Here is a 17,479-nt window from a genome sequence, read left to right as displayed (position 1 = left end):
AGATGTTACTTTTAATAAGCATAACATGCTTGAACACTTTAATTTGGGAGGTGGAGATGAATGGACTTCCAACTCCACTACTGGCTGCATATGGCTCTAGAAAGTACTTTTTTATGCTCCATTGCATTATGTTGATATAATTTTGAAATATTTTTCAATAATGTGCCTTAATTACTTTCTTGGATAAGTGAAGAAAACCATCACCTAAAAAGAAAAAAAAAATCAATCCTTAGATAATCAAGTTGCTTTCTCCACAGTTTTATTCCTAAAAATCCTGTTACCTTATCCTCAACATAAAGCAGTCTTGATATTTCAGCTCTAACATGATTAGTCCTGGCTATTCAGGATACTGAATATGTTGCTAAGATAAGGCACTTGAGAAATACTCTTGACATTGCTACAAATGCCCTTATTAGTATCATAGTGTAATTGTTAAGTGTTATCATAGTGTAATTGTTTCTACTTGGAATAGAGTAATTGTGGAAAAGCTCCTATAGAATGACTTTTTAAGTTTAAAATTTTAATTTGTTATTAAAATAAATATGTGCATGGTTTAGAAAGAAAAGTATTAGAATTTTCTCTCGCATTATCCCTATTTCTGACTCTTACTTTAAATATTTTACAACTTTTTTTTTCTTTCTATTTTTACCTACACGTTTCAAAATAATCTCATGTGGCAGGCATGGAGATGCACTGCTCAGATTCCTCTTCGAGAAAGTATTCATTGCCCAACTGCTGCAAGTACACTGAGCTGACAGCCTTCAGGTGTTAACGTGTTCAGGCTTCTTGCTCTTCTAAGCTGAGGCCACCACGCTCTTCTGGAGGTGACTCCATCCGATGACTGGGCAAAGTGGTGATGCACAGGCCTAGCCATTTCTGACTGGTGTGTTACTCCTTTACTGAGTCATCTTTACTCCAAACGTCCCCTCCGGGCTTGCAGAGAATTTTATCAGGTCCATGGAACTGTCTGAGGCCCTCCCAGCTGGATTCAGCTTCCTCTTTCCTTTCCTTTTACAGATCTCAGATCTGCATTGCAGTCTGTAAGCTTTCCTTGTCCAATTCCACTTTCTTTCCCTCTTACCTTTCATAAGTGTTACCCCTCAAAAAACTGCTTGCCCTGAAAACTCTATTACTTATAGAACACTTACACCTTTTCCACCCATGGGGTACTCCCCCTCTTCCCTTTCCCAGTCATCTCAGTACAGCGATAACACAGTTTGGTTAAATTTTCAATGATTATTCTATTATTATGTGAATATTGTTCACAGTTCCTCTACATTTTACTAAAATTTCTTGTACAGCTTTTTGTTTTGCCTGAAGTTAATAATTGCCTTATTTTGGGGGGGATTTAGTTTTCTATGTATATTTCACTTTATGTTTCCCTAAACACATTAACAGAAGGAGAACACCTTCTTATAGAATTTATAATGCTTTTAATTGCAAAGTAACACCATACCCAACTAAAAGTAGCCTAAAATAATAGGTTTATTATCTTACTCTTAAAGAAGTCTGGAGTTAGGGAGTTCTGGGGTTGGTTAACTCAGTGACATTATGATATCATTGAGGATTCAGGTGCTTTTCATATTTCTGCTCTGCCAACCTTAGCATGTTGATTTTTTATTTTGAGGCTTGAATCCTCATGGTTGTAAGACGGCTGCTGCAGCTTCAAGTATCACATATATAACAAAGGCAGGAAGGAGGGCATTCCTTCCTCTCTCTTTCTTTTTTCTCCTTTTATCTCTTTTTAAAATATGTATGTGAGGAGGGACTTTCCTAGAATTCCAAGAGTAGATTTCTCTTAATGTCTCATTGGCTGAGATTGGCTCTCATGTCCCTGCTGTAGTTAAAGGGGAGATGCAACTGTCTGTCATTTTCAGCCTCCACAGAGAGAGGTGCACTCTGTCAGGTAAGAATAAGAATAAGGTTAGGATATTCAAAGCAGCAAGAGTGGGACTTCCCTGGTGGTGCAGTGGTTAAGAATCCACCTGCCAATGCAGGGGACATGGGTTCGAGCCCTGGTCCGATACGATCCCACATGCCACAGAGCAACTAAGCCCGTGCACCACAACTACTGAGCTTGTGCTTTAGAGCCCGCGAGCCACAACTACTGAAGCCCGTGCGCCTAGAGCCCGTGCTCTGCAACAAGAGAAGCCACCGCCATGAGAAGCCCGCGCACCGCAAGGAAGAGTAGCCCCAGCTCACCGCAACTAGAGAAAGCCCGCACACAGCAACAGAGACCTAACACAGCCAAAAATAAATAAATTAAATAAATAAATTAAAAAAATGTAGCAAGAGTATCTGTCATCTCCCATCATCATTGTCAAATACATAAGAAAATCGATCACTTCCACTGATTTTTCTTTGCAACATCCCCTCCTTCTCCAGGAATTCTCCATTTTCCTGCTCTAATTTAACTGATCGTCACCACCCAGCCTGCTATATGGCTGTGGTAATACTTCTCTCTGTCACTATCCAGGTAATTCTCTTTGACTCTATCCTGTGATGCATCCCCTGTTTTCTGGATACCATTTTCTTCTGTGTTTTTCATGGAGCACATTATTTAGTGGTTCCTTGAGAAAAGTTTCTTGAAAGGCAATTTCATAAGATATTGTATGTCTGAAAAGGTTATCCTATCCTCATGCTTGATGAATCATTGGATTCCGTATAGTATTCTAACTAGGAAATAATTCCTTCTCAGATTTTTAAGGGCATTGCTCCATTTTTTTTCAAGTTCTGGTGTTGTTAATCAGAGGTCTGGTGTTATTATCTTATTTTTATTTTTTGTACATCACATTTATCTCTCTTTAGAGTCCTTTAATATTCTGAAAATGTATAATAATGTGCTTTGGTGTGGATCTTATCGTTGTTTACTAGGCATTTAGTGAATTCTTTTAATCTGGAAATACATATCCTTCAGTCCTACAATATTTACATGTTTTATTTCTTTGATAATATTTTTTACTCCATTTTATCTATTTTTTCCCCCTGAAATTCCTCTAGGCTTAATTTTGAACGTTTCTTGGACTTTTTATTCATCCTAGGAGATTTCCTTAACTTTATCTTCCAATCCCTTTTTTGACTTTTAAAAATATATTACCACAAATTTCTAAGAGTGCTTTCTTATTTTTGATTTACTCCCTTCCTTTTTTTTGTAGCATCTAATTCTTGTTTCATGGTTGCAATATTTTCTCTTATCTCTTTAATCATTAATCTTATTTTATCTCTGCATTATAATTTATATGGAACTTTTGCTCTTTGCATTGTTAGTTTCCTGTGGGATTATTCCCCCTAATTTTTTTGGGGGGCTCTCTATTATCCATGTTGGAGGCATTGCCAAAATATTTGATGAATGCTGGATGTGAATTTATATTTAAGATTGGATAGCTATTATAAAAATCTTATTGAAAATCCATCCAGTCTTTTCTCTTCTGCTAGTAACCCTTCAGAGAAGACTACTCCAATTTCCTGACTGGGGAGTATGTGACCTGCTGCAAACATCCTAGAAACTGACTGGAAAATGAGGCTGAGGGTCATTATTCATTATTTATAATGTAGAATTTCATTTAATCCCTTTGTTTTCAGTATGGTGTGTCATTGCTCACTCTACATTGTACATGGAATCCCCTACGCTAGAACCATTCTGGTTCAATCCCGTAGAAAATAAAATTCTTGTTTTCAACCAAGGGGCTATATGGGATGGGGGAGGGGATCTTGAATTCTAATTGCTTCTTATACAGGCTTTCAACCAATTCTCCTATTTTCCCTCTCCTCATGCTTACTTTCTCAAGTACTGAGGCTTTCCTGAGTTCTGTCGCTCAAATCAGTTTCCAAATTTCTTTTTTTGCAGTGCTTATACAAATTATTATACTTACAGATGTGTCTATGCCAGCATGTATATTTTATATTTTCATTTGTCTTGTTTACTATATATATTTATAATGTTTTTTACTATTTTTCTCACTAATTTAGTACTACAAAATTGCTTTGAAGCCATTGATCTGCTCTCATAAATTTGAGATATAGATGCAATATATTAATAATAAAGAAAATGGAAATGTAACCAACAAAAACTCTAATGTGTAAATTACATACACTTGAGGTAAAAACCATATCTATTAACTGACTGATCATGTAGTTTAGCTGGAACAAATGTATGCAGTCTTTGATATACATGTGTAACCATTAGGTTATGATTATAAAGAAATTTTTTAAAAATTTTCTTTAAAAGCCATAATTTTTTTTCTTGTGCTATTGACTCCCTTATTTATTTATTAATAATTTATTTATTATGACCACAAAAAATGTTCTATTTTATTATACCAATAATGATAATAATATTAAAAAACCCTGACATTAGTAATAATAGTCACCATTTACCATGTTACATAGAGTACATGTCAAGCACTGTATTAGGTGTTTACATTGTCTCACTTACATAATTTTTAATTCAAAATTTATAAAATATATGTACACAAAATTGTTTCAGCTTTTTTTCTTTTGAAAACACCAAGCCATCAGGGGATCACCGGTGACAAGCAGGGGGGAGGAGGGCACAGTTTAGAAAACACTGACTTAATGATTGTCCAGGGTAAGGAGAATCCTTTGTTGTTGTTGTTGTTGTTTTCCTTTGTTGTTTTTATGCATGTACTGCTTGCTGCCCTGGTTTAGCAATATTCTGGAAAGCCCATAACATTTTTTTAAAAAATTGGACAAATGGCTATTGGTAGGATGCTTTCCAATTGCAAAATGCTTTCACATTCATTATCTCAGTTGAAGTGGGCAGGGCAGGGATTATCTTGCTTAAGAGATATTTCCAAGGTGTTCAGTTAGAATGAAGGCTTTCTGTTCAGTTGCTTTTAGCAGATTTATTGGAGTGTGGTGCTATTCTTCTATAGTGAAGTTTATTATTTAAAAAATAGCTCATCAAACTTTTTGCATAACAAATCATCCCAAAATGTATTGCCTTAAAACCAAAATTTATAATTTTACATGATAGTATTGGTTGGCAACCTGAGTGGTTCTTTTTTTTTAAATAAATTTATTTATTTATTTTTGGCTGTGTTGGGTCTTCGTTGCTGCACGCGGGCTTTCTCTAGTTGCGGCGAGCGGGGGGCTACTCTTCCTTGTGGTGCGTGGGCTTCTCATGGCAGTGGCTTCTCTTGTGGAGCATGGGCTCTAAGCACACGGGTTTCAGTAGCTGTGGCACGTGGGCTCAGTAGTTGTGGCACACGGGCTTAGTTGCTTGGCGGCACGTGGGATCTTCCTGTACCAGGGCTTGAACTTGTGTCCCCTGCCTTGGCAGGCAGATTCTTAACCACTGCTCCACCAGGGAAGCCCAACCTGAGTGGTTCTTTTGCAGGTCTTTCTTGGAACCACTCATGTGGCTTCAGTTATATGATGATTTGACTGGGTTTGGAGGGTGCAGAACAGTCTCACAGGCATGTCTGGCAGTGGTGCTAGCTCTCATCTGGGGCACCTTGATTCTCTTGGGATCGTTCATAGCATGGGATCTTAGTGTTGCGAGAGTGTGAAAGTGGAAGCTGCAAAGCCTCTTATGTTGCATGTTTGCAAAGGTTTGGAATTTGTGCACTGTCTCCAGCATAGATTCAGAGGTGTGGAGAAACAGACTTCTAGCTCATGATGGGAGGAGGGGCAATGTCATACTGCAAAGGGGCTTGGGCCCAGGGATCAGTGATCCGTTAGAGCCGTTATTATAAGGATCAGCCACAGCTGTTGTTTCTGAAGATGGTTCACTCCATTTTACATTTTCCTCCTCATGAGGACCCTTGAGAGAAATACCTGATTGGCTCTAGAACCAAGGATCCTTCTATTTATCCTAAGCAATTGGTTTCCTTTTATGTTTTGGGTAGTGTTAATTATGGTAACTGACCGGATTTCACTTTTTCCATTGGCTCTTAGGAAGATGAGTGCCGAATATGCAATTATTTCACAAGGATATAATATATATTTATAAGGTTTAATCTCATTCTAGGTCCCAGGGCCCACTTAATACTTTACCTTTTTATTTCTTCATGAAATCCTCCTACCTTTTTTCTTTTTTAAATAAGTCTTTTATTTTAGAATAGTTTTAAATTCACAGAAAAATTGCAGAAACAGCACAGAGAGTTCCTATATGTCCTGTACCCAGTTTCCCTACCTATTGTAAGCATCTTACATTACTATGGTACATTTGCTGCAACAAATGAACCAACACTGGTACATCATCATTAACCGAAGTCTATACTTTAGATATCCTTAGTTTACCTAATATCTTTTTGTCTGCTTTGGGATCTCATCTAGGTGACTACATTACAGTTCTGTGTCTTAGGGTCCTCTTGTCTGTGCCAGTTTCTCAGACTTCCCTTGTTTTTGGTGTCCTTGGCAGTGTTGAGGGGTACGGGTCAGACATTTCCCCTCAATTGGGATTTGGCTGATTTGTTTTTCTCATGATTAGATGGCAACAATAGGTTTTGGGGAAAACCACATTAGTAAAGTGCCATTCTCATCCCATCAAGGGTATATATTATCAATATGACATCACCGTTGTTAACCTTGATCACCTGGCTGAAGTGGTGTTTGCCAGGTTTCTTTACTATAAAATCACTCTTTTCCCCTTCTTTCCATGCTGTTATTTTTGGAAGAAGGTCGCTATGCACAACTTACACTTAAAGAGTGAGAAGTTATGCTTCACCTCCTTGAGAGCAGAGTATTCATATAAATTATTTGGAATTCCTCTTTATGGGAGATTTATCTATTACCCTCATTTATTTATTCAATCATTTGTTTACGTCAGTATGGACTAATGGATATTTATTTTATTCTTTGTTTCATAATCCAATATTACATTATTTATTTTGTTGCTTAAATTGTTCCAATTTTGGTCATTGGGAGCTCTTTTAGTTGGCTCCTGTGTCTCTTTGACATAGTGTTTTGAGCACTTCTTTACTTTTCTGGTACTATGAAATGTTCCAGGCTCATCTTTTATATTCCCTACCTCCAGTCCTAGAATCAGCCATTTCTCAAGGAGGTCTACTTCCCCTTATTGGGGAATGGTATTAGGAACCAAAATTTGGGCACTAGTTTGCAGTTTAATTTGTGTTATCTCATCGCATTTTATGTACTCTCATAATTGGTCTATATTTCTTTCTGAAATAAAGTAGAAAATAATAAATTAATAAACAAGACACAGTTAAAAAGTAGATCCAAACCTTAAATCCAGATCTTTTCTCTCCAGGTCTTATTTTCCTTTGGCATAAACCAAGCCCAACAATATCTCAAGAGATACGGAAAGAAAGAGACATACTACAGAGTTTATATTGTCTCTTGGCTTGACATTTGATAATCTCAGCCCAGTTAGTGTTGTCTCCTACTATTTTCCTATGCATATCCAGGAACACAGAAATCCTCATTACTCACTGAAAATGCCATCCACACTCATTTGAAAAATCAGTATTTTAACTAATATATAATGTATATAAATAAATAGTAAATTAAAACATTCTCCTTGTAAAAATGAAAAGATCTTAGCTAAGGACAAGCATTAGAACTAAATTTCCATGCAGTCTATATCGAGTGTTTATTTGTCTTTATGTACTTTGGGAAATTCTGCTCTTCCTGCTGTATTCAAATATCACATTATCCATGTCTCCTTGCCAATTTCCTTTATCCGAGTGGATTTCTCTTTCTATTGAACTCACAGTGATTTGTTTACACCTTATTTTACATGGCTTTGCATTCTGCTGAATATGTGTCTGCACTGTCTACCAAATCATGAATTCCCTGAAGGTAGGACTCTGTGTTATGCATCTTTATGTTCCTCCAAAATCATACCACTTTCTGACGCATAGTCTGAGTTCAATAAATGTTTGTTAAATAAATGAAAGAAGGAATGAAATGTAAATTAGTGTATGCCTTATTTTCACAACTACATCAATATTATGAAAGGAGCACCAGACCAGTAGTTAGTAGATCTTGGTTTTACATTGAAGCTATTCATCACAGTGCTATTTGTAATATAAAAGGTCTAGAAAAACCCAAGTAATTTAATCATAACAGAACTGGTTTAGTAAACTATGGTAGACCCACTCAGTGGAATACTACACAACTGTAAAAAAAATGAATGAAGATGTATTGCTGTTAAGTAAAAAAAACAAGGAAGAAGAAAATGTATAATAAAAATATGATTATCTAACAAAGAATGAGGCTGAACCCAAACAAAACAAAACAACAACAAAGATTACCTCTAGGAAGGGGGGAGAAAATTGGGTGGAGGGGACCACAATAGAAGCTAACTCTCTTTGAATATATCTTGTGATATAGTTTTGACTTTGAAATCATGTGAATTTTTTTTTTTTTTTTTTTTTTGCGGTACGCGGGCCTCTCAGTGTTGTGGTCTCTCCTGTTGCGGAGCACAGGCTCCGGACGCGCAGGCTCAGTGGCCATGGCTCACGGGTCCAGCCGCTCCACGGCATGTGGGATCCTCCCGGGCCGGGGCACGAACCCGTGTCCCCTGCATCGGCAGGCGGACTCTCAACCACTGCGCCACCAGGGAAGCCCAAAATCATGTAAATTAAAAAAAAATATAAAACAAATTAAAGATTTATAAAGCAATTTTATATAAAGCAAAGTAATACAAATAAACCTAACTGTGTATTGAATTTGGTATAACCACACAGATAGTATTTTTAAAAGTGAATTTAAAACATAGTAATTGGACTGTTCATCACTAGTGGGATATGTTTTGAGGACAAAATAATGGAAAAAGGAGAAAAAATAAGATTCTTTGTAGTAATTATATTATTAATAAGAATATTGGCATTGTTATTTTGAAACCATTATAAATATTATAGCATATATTTTATAGTGTGTGTGTGTGTGTGTGTGTGTGTGTGTGTGTGAGCACTATAGCATAAAAAAAAACATGAATCTGACCAAGCCCCTATATCTACTCCTCATTTTCAGGAAACACAGGGGCCAGAGAAACATATTAAGTGATACCAGGGAGATGAATGCAATCAACCAAATCCAGAATGTGGGAGAAAATGACAAGGTAATGACCTGTTTCTTCAGTAAACCAATTGCAAAGAAAACAAAAGGTGGGGGGTGATATAGATGAAAAGAGACTTAAGAGACATACCAAACAAATTATTTGCAATTTCTTCCATTGAGGGCTGGATTCTAATTTCTCTCCTCTTGAACTGGCCTTAGTGATTTGTTTGACCAATAGAATGTAGTAAAAATGATGTTCTGGGAATTCTGGAGCTAGATCATAAGAAGCCTGACAGATGCCACATGGGGCCTATTGTAACACTGTCTCTGGGATTCCTGAGCCTCCATGTAAGAAGTCTGAGTACTCTTACACCAGCTACTGGTGGATAGGCCAGCATGTGTAAGCACAGGTGCAGTCATGTGAATGACGCCATCTTGGATCCTCCAGACTAGCCATTGTCAATGTCACATGGACTAGAAGGATGGAGGAAAGGATGAGAAAGAAAACAAGAGATACATTTTAGGGAGTGTACAATTTGAAAGGCAACATTATTTTGTGATGAAATTGATACTTTATAAATTGTGTGGTGATACTGAGGAATTAATTTGTTTTATTTGAGGTTTGAAAAATAGTGAATGACAAGCAGTTGGTATGGGAAGAGAGAAAGAGAGTAAAAAAAGATGCATAATTATTTCTCCCTTTATGAATGTGCATTCCTGACAGCCCTGAGCACTAAGATTGTCCTGCAGGGAATATGATTAAAGTTACAAAGAGGAAAACAAAATAAGTAAGTCAGCTTTTGATCCTGCTGCTATATTTACCCACAAGAAAGGAGGCAGCTCTCAGGTGGGCCTTTGTCTAAGTAATGTCCTGAAATCCAAGTGTAAAAGAACAATATGAAACCTCAATTCTCCCAAACGGTTTGGGGCAAGTTCAGCCCTTGAGTCCCTGGGGGGCTTGGTTCCCAAGGAGACTAATCCCACTTGCTCAGCATTAAGTATCAGTGGGGCAAAAGAGCTCTAGTTTGGAGCTCTGCAGAGAGGCCCGAGTGCAGGCTGGAGCCAGGTCCCTTGGCCCCATAGGAAGTGAAATGGATTGATGTCAAAACCACTCAAGTGAGCGTGCTTGCTCAGGGTACAGGAGGAGGGGCCTGATGGGCTGGCAGGAGCTGGCCTCTTACTTTGCTGAAGCTCATTCCATCCGAAATAGAGCTCTTCCCCAAAGAAAAGGGGAAAAGCAACTGAGACCTTGAGGTGGGGTCCACATGTGCCATTTAGCTGCACATTGGAAGCACTAAGGATTTATTTTGGTCTCAGTTATAGAGCTATTTCAAGCAGAAGTTGCTCTTTGTTGCCTTCTTCTCTATAGTTTTCCATAGACACCATTGCTTTCATATGACCATGTTCCTACCCGGCTGTTCCCAGAGATACTACTTGTTTGCTTGGCACACTCAAGTGTATCATTTAATTCTTAGCTCAAATGGTACCTGTTTATGCAGGCTTCCCCAACTCCTCTGGTCAACTTGAAGGTCTTTTATCCCATCAATTATTGTACCTTTAATTTACTTCTATTAAGAAGTATCACATTATATTACAATGGCTTCTTTGCATGTCTGTCTGTCCACCAGAAAGGGTAGAAATCATGGCTTCTTATCTCTGTATCCACAGTACCAGCACAGTGCTGAGCACATTGTTGGTGTCAGTATCTTTCTGTTGAATGATTAAGTGATTGGATGGATATTTTATGCATAAGGATCAATGTTGTGAATCAGGCTATAGAAATTCTAATCCATGAATGTCTTATATTTGTATACAGAGCTTTATGGTTGACAAAGAACTTCCATTTCCATTATCTCACTGATTTTCACAATAGCCTCATCAAATTGATTCACATGATTATTCCCATTTTATAGACGGGAATATTGAGGTACAGGAGGTTAAGTGAAATTTTATAGTCAGCTGGATAATGAGAGGGTATATTGGACTCCAGTCTCATCTCTGGTTCTAATTTTAGCACTCTCTCTATGATATTACACTGCTTTTTTCTGTTTCTATAACCTGCAAGTATAGCTGCTCTCTTTCATTTGGAAATAGTCACTCACTTTGTTGGGAGAAAGAACAAATGATGCTGATTTTATAGGGTGATATGTTGGTAAGAAGTAGGTGGAGCCTAAAGAATCAAAAACATGGGCATTTGTTGAGCTGCTTTTTTGTGCCAGGAACTTTCATATATAGCATCTCACAACAACCCTGAGGAGCTGAGATGATCTCCATTGAGCACATAAAACAAGCAAGATTCAGGGGTATTATTTGCCTCTTAGGATGCCTCATTCTCACAAAGACTCTGAGAACAGTTAGGACCACTTCCATTTTTCAGATGAGGAAACTGAGCTTTAGGAAGACAGATTGACTTGTCCAAGGGCACTCACCTAGCAAGTGGCAGGCCAGAATTTGAACCTGTCCTCATCTAATGCCAAATCAATTTTGATGCTCAGAACTCCAATGATCTGGAAACAGACTTTTACATATTAATATTTTCATATTCTATTTATTTTGAATGTGATTATGTGAGGGCTTAGCTAACTCTGTGGGGATTACGAGAGATTTTTCAGACTAAAGATTTCAATTAAATATATTGTCCTCTGCAATCTCGGGATTTGTAAGAGCTGCTCAGTTGAAAGAAAGTAAAAAAAAAAAGAGTTAGTGCTCTTGGCTGCCAGACGCAGAGGTCAATGGAATGGTCCTGCCGAAAGGCAAAGGGAAGTGCTGACATCCACATCCGAGGGGGGAGAAACACAACTCAGTGACAAGCCCACACAATTTTCTGAGTGCAAGGTCACCAACAATAAAAAAAACAGTCGAATCATGGAGGACAAAATCTTGTGTGTTACTCAAACGAAAGGTACATTATAATTGAGCCAACTTGAGTTAAAAAAAAGTTTGTTTCAGCATGTTGGCTTGGGAAAAGTACTTCATCTCCCAAATGAAAAGTGTTCATCTGGCCCTTTCCTTTTGGTAAGGCTGTACCTTCAGGGTGCTCAAAAATGGTTTTGCTACATCCTGAAAAATGAGGCTTAAAGAAAAGAGTTTTGAAAGAGATGGTCTAGGGACTTCCCTGGCAGTCCAGTGGTTAAGACTCTGGCTTCCACTGCACACGGCACCCAAAAAAAAAAGAAAAAAAAGAAAGAAAGAAAGAAAGAAAAAAAGAGATGGTGCCCCAGGTAGACTCTGCACCTAAACTATAATAACTTATTTAGAGAACACTTTATCACACACACAGTATCTTCATGCATGTTACCTCACTTAATCCTCATGAACACCCTCTGACTGAGGTGTTCTATCACATATTAGATGTTCATGTAAGGAAACATAGTCACCTTTTTGTGTTTTAGAGAAATAAGGGCAAATACTCATCACAGGCTATAGAACAGTCAATAGATAAGGATTTTCCACAGGATGTTTCCTTTAAAGATCACAAGTGCCCTGTGAGGTGGGCAACCTTACCTGCATTTAACATGAGTAAGCTAAGGCAGAGAGAGGTCAGCTGGTTTGCCCGAAGCTATGTACCCATCAGAGCAAGGATTTCAACCTGTCACAGAGCTATTGAGTGGTGAGGCTAAGACCAGAACCCGTCTTTTCTGAATCATCTTTCATGCTCTGCCAAATTACTCATTTCCTCTATCCCAAGAAACTTGCCCAGGTGAAAGTGGGTCTAAATGAACTTCAAGGTGATTCTTGAAATGCAACAGAAGTCCCAAAAGGGCAACTTAAATGGCATGACAGTTAAAGGAGAGGTTCCAGTCCATATTTTGTCCTAAGAGGCTGAGAGTTTTATACACACACAGGGCTGTTTCTCTAAAGCACCAGCTAGCTTAGTGGGAGTGACTTCCTTGCCTCCTGCTGTCTACTGCTAATAAAAGATGGGTCAAGTGCTGGCCTCAGTTTGCTATAAACAATTAACAGGTAGAAGAAAGAGCATCAGAGCTGAGAGTCCTGCAGGAACTCGAGTTAGAATCTTAGGACCAGGGCTAGAGCTTGAAGAGACACTAGTTTCCTTCTCCTATCTGATAGGTGAGGAAGCCGAGAGAGAACATAAGTTTTGTCAAGGGCTTAGGAATGGCTTTGGAGTCAGCCTGGACTGGATATAGCTTTGGCCAACTCACTGAAACTCTCTAAGGCTCAGTTTACTCATTTGTTAGATGGTGATAATAATACTGATACGTACTTTATAGGACTATTGTTCAAAGGTTAAATGAGGAAATGCATGGACAGTGCCTGGCATAAGCAAGCTCCCCGTAGCTGATGGTTACTATTGTTACCAGAGCTGGGACTGAAACCCACGGGTCTGGACTCTTGCCTTCTCAGCCTCATGGAGAGTGCCCAGCGCCAGGGCGTGGTTGTACCGGAGCTGGAGTTTGAGGACGCGCCATCCCAACCTCACGTCTTGCGGTTGGAGCTAGCCAAGAGAAACGCGCGGGGCGAAGGGAAACTAAGGGGTTAAGGCGATGAGCTTGAGAAAGCCCAGAAAACTAGAAAAGCGACCCCCTCACCCCCACCCCCGGCTAAGCCCAGCTAAGTAAGCCCCTCCCCTTCGCCACCGGGGCGGTCGCCGCGCGCTCCCTCCCTCCGCCCCTCGCTTACAAGACCTAATGAGCTCCCCCGGGAGGCCGAGCTGCGAGCCCGGCCCCAAGCGAGGAAGCTGTGCCGCGCGCACAGCGCCAGGGCGGGAGCCGGGCCTGGGCGGCGGGCGGGAAGCGGCCGGGGGCGCACGGGCGGCGCTGCGGGCCGCCCGGGAGCCGCGGCGATGGCAGTCCAGGCGGCGCTCCTCAGCACGCACCCCTTCGTCCCCTTCGGCTTCGGGGGCTCCCCTGACGGGCTGGGAAGCGCCTTCGGAGCCCTGGACAAGGGTTGCTGTTTCGAGGACGAGGAGACCGGGACACCGGCGGGCGCGCTGCTGGCGGGCGCCGAGGGCGGGGACGTGCGCGAGGCCACCCGCGACCTGCTCAGCTTCATTGACTCGGCGTCCAGCAACATCAAGCTGGCGTTGGACAAGCCCGGCAAGTCGAAGCGGAAGGTGAACCACCGCAAGTACCTGCAGAAGCAGATCAAGCGCTGCAGCGGCCTCATGGGCGCCGCGCCCCCGGGCCCGCCCTCCCCGGGCGCCGCCGACACGCCCGCCAAGCGGCCGCTCGCCGCAGCCAGCGCCCAGACGGTCCCGGTCCAGGCCCACGGCAAGGCGGCCCCCCGGCGGGAGGCGTCGCAGGCCGCGGCGGCCGCCAGCCTCCAAAGCCAGAGCCTGGCCGCGCTCTTCGACTCGCTGAGCCACGTCCCTGGGGCAGCAGATCCTGCCGGGGTTGCGGAGGCGGCGCCCGCGGCCGGGCTCGTGGGAGCGGGCGCTGGGGGCGTGGGAGGGGACGCGGCCGGCCCTGCAGGGGGTCCGGCCGTCCCCGGCGCCAGGAAGGTCCCGCTGCGGGCCCGCAACCTGCCCCCGTCCTTCTTCACCGAGCCGTCCCGGGCGGGCGGCGGCGGCGGGTGCGGCCCGTCGGGGCCCGGCGTGAGCTTGGGCGACCTGGAGAAGGGCGCCGAGGCCGCGGAGTTCTTCGAGATGCTGGGGCCCGACTACGGCGCCGGCACCGAGGCGGGCGTCTTGCTCGCCGCGGAGCCTCTCGATGTGCTCCTCACCGGAGCCGCCGTCCTAAGGGGACCCCCGGAGCTGGAGCCCGGCCTCTTTGAGCCGCCACCCGCGATGGGGGGGAGCCTACTGTACCCCGAGCCCTGGAGCGCCCCGGGCGGCCCCACGACCAAGAAGTCACCCCTGGCTGCCCCCCGCGGTGGCTTGACCTTGAACGAGCCCTTGCGTCCCCTGTACCCAGCCGCCGCGGACTCTCCGGGCGGGGACGACGGGCCCGGCCTTTTGGCCTCTTTCACCCCCTTCTTCTCAGACTGCGCTCTGCCCCCGCCGCCCCCGCCCCCGCAGGTGTCCTACGACTACAGCGCGGGCTACAGCCGCACTGCGTACGCCAGCCTTTGGAGACCGGACGGGATTTGGGAAGGGGCGCCCGGGGAGGAGGGGGCGCACCGGGACTGATTGCGCGGTACCCTTCTCCCCCAGTGGAGACTGCTGTGGAGGCGACCGCCTCTGGGTCTCTCCTAAGCCTAGAGAACGATGGGCAAATGCACGTGGAGTTGAAACGGGATTTTAAAAATTCAGTTAATAAAAGAAACTTAAGAAAAAGAGATGAAGAGAAGTTGGGGGTTGTTTTAATCACAGCCTCGTGTTTAAAAAAAAAAAAAAAAAAGCCGTTGGAAGGTTCTTACCGGATCAGACAAGCCAAGAAATCAAGACGGGATTTGGGGAATGGGGTGGGGATGTCGGAAGGGGCAGGAGGTGGTTTCTGTAGCCACCTGTCCCTTCTCCAACTTTTCATCAAAAGGTCAGTGTATTTAGTGTGCTTGCCCCCTCCAAACAGTGCCCTGGTCCCTCCCCTCCCCTGCCCTTAGAGTGCGTTATGAATTAAAGTCTGTATTGAAAAGAATGGAGCAGAGGTATGTTGTTATTGATTTGGGTGTTTTCTTAGAGGACGGTTTCCTGTGTGGTCTCTGCCTTGTTAGGTGAGAGTGTTATTGAGGACGTGAGGCCAGTGGGCACTGCCGACCTCCCCTGTGCTGGTCCCGGGTCTCTGTCACTTTTCCTCCTAGGTTTCTTCAGGCTCCCTTCTTTCTTCCATCTCTTTAACTTTCCCACTCTTATCAGTGCCCTTGTTCACTTTTCTTTCTCTGGCCTCTCATTGCTCTATTTTTTCCTGTGGGCTTTTCTTGCAAATTTCTGATGTAGGAGGCTTAAATTTAGCAAACCTGGGGTCCATTTCTCTCCTTTTCCCATTCTTCAACCACTTTGGGAGGGGGAGACTGGGCAAGTTATAACATCTTTGCATCTAAGTTTCTTTATCTGAGAGGGTGGGGACGACGATATTTCCTCCACTTTTCACTTCTTCACAGCTTGTTGGGTAGCTCAGAGGGAAAATACATAACATGCCTTGAGCACCCCACCCCCAGGCCAGTGCTTGATTGGGTCTGCAGGTATATATACTTTATATACCTATATAAATGTTTTCTACACATGGAAGCCATTAGGACTGTAAGTCCCATGCTCTTTGTTGGTCCATCTATTTGCTTGGTGATTGCATTTTCCCTTACAAGCTGTACACTCTCTCTACCCTCTGTCATTCTGTTCCACTCTGCCCCTCCCCCCCCCGTTGGTTTCTGCCTCCCTGTGCTTCCTCACACCCTTATACCCACATTCTCTCCATTAAAGGGCATAGTGAAGGTGTGAAGTTTCCCAAGGAGACTCTCCCAGACTGTCCCCTGGAGTCTGATCCATTCATCAGAGGGAGACTGGGGAAAAATCAGAAATGTTTTAACCAGCCATGAAGTGGCAGCACTCATGGCATATCAGGATCATTGAAGGGCAGAGGAGGAAAGACCGGGTGGGAAGTGAGCCGCTGGAAAGAAAAAAGTGAGCCCTTCAGTTCTGCAGCCTTGCCGGTGAAAATGTCAGGAGAGACCAACACCCAGACAATACGAGATGTTGCCTACTGGTTATGTTGCAGTGGAGAGAGAGCTGCCTCTGTTCAGGCAGCCAAGATAGATTGTAAGAGTATCCACATGTGAGAAAGTTGAAACCCAGCGTTATGCAAAAGATTTTAAAGTCTAGATCAGTGTTTGCCCAAATCAAAAGTACTGCGATCTTTTCAGAAAAGAATTTGGGAAAAAAAACAAGATACTGAGCCATGGCAGACAGCTTTCAATACTATCCCTAAGTCACTTTCTTCTGAATAAAACCTGTCTTAAGAAAGCACCACAAGAAATACAGCAGAGAGTCCTGTTAACTATGAAAAGAACGTTTGCAAGTTTAGAAACTTGGTGTCTATTAAATTGCGAGGTGGTGACAAATGATTAATTCCACTGTGCTAGCAGAATATTATTCAGCAATTATTTAATTTATTGAAATGACTTTATGCTGTTATGATCCCCATTTGAAAAGTGAGGCTCAGACAGGTTAAAATAACTTGTCAAAAGCAAGTAGTGGGTCCAAGATCCAGATCTGTAAGTGTCCTGTCACCGAGACCTGTCTGTTACTTTGCTTCTGCCGTGCTTTGTTAGTGTGTACGGTTTCCAGTCCCCTGCATTACCCTACTAGCAGGGATTCAACATCACCACCATTGACATTTTGGGCAGGTTAATTCTTTGCTGTGGGGACTGCCCTGTGCATAGTAGGATGTCTAGCAGCATCCCTGGCCTCTACCCACTAGATGCCGATAGCACTCCCCTACTTGTGACAATCAAAAATATCTCCATTACCACAAATCCCCTGGGGGGCAAAATTGCTACCAGTTGAAAACTACTATGCTAGACAAATATATAAGCAGCATCTGTGGGGTGCCTGACACTTTCACGTACATGACCTCATTTAATACTTACAAAGGTTTGT

At 42.6% G+C, this 17,479-nt stretch overlaps 1 protein-coding gene across 1 annotated transcript; it reads left to right on the top strand.

The window, feature by feature from the left end:
- Positions 1-13,152: 13,152 nt before the first annotated feature.
- Positions 13,153-15,524, top strand: FAM181B (family with sequence similarity 181 member B). Its single transcript, XM_027083635.1, has one exon. It carries the CDS (start codon positions 13,793-13,795, stop codon positions 15,074-15,076), a length of 1,284 nt encoding a protein of 427 aa, XP_026939436.1. The 5' UTR covers positions 13,153-13,792; the 3' UTR covers positions 15,077-15,524.
- The last annotated feature ends 1,955 nt before the right edge of the window (positions 15,525-17,479 follow it).

Source organism: Aethalodelphis obliquidens, unplaced genomic scaffold (genome assembly GCF_003676395.1).
Source record: "Aethalodelphis obliquidens isolate GAN/ISIS:26980383/991018 unplaced genomic scaffold, ASM367639v1 scaffold50, whole genome shotgun sequence".
Classification (NCBI taxonomy): Eukaryota; Metazoa; Chordata; class Mammalia; order Artiodactyla; family Delphinidae; genus Aethalodelphis; species Aethalodelphis obliquidens.
This window is presented reverse-complemented; position numbering and strand designations above follow the sequence as displayed.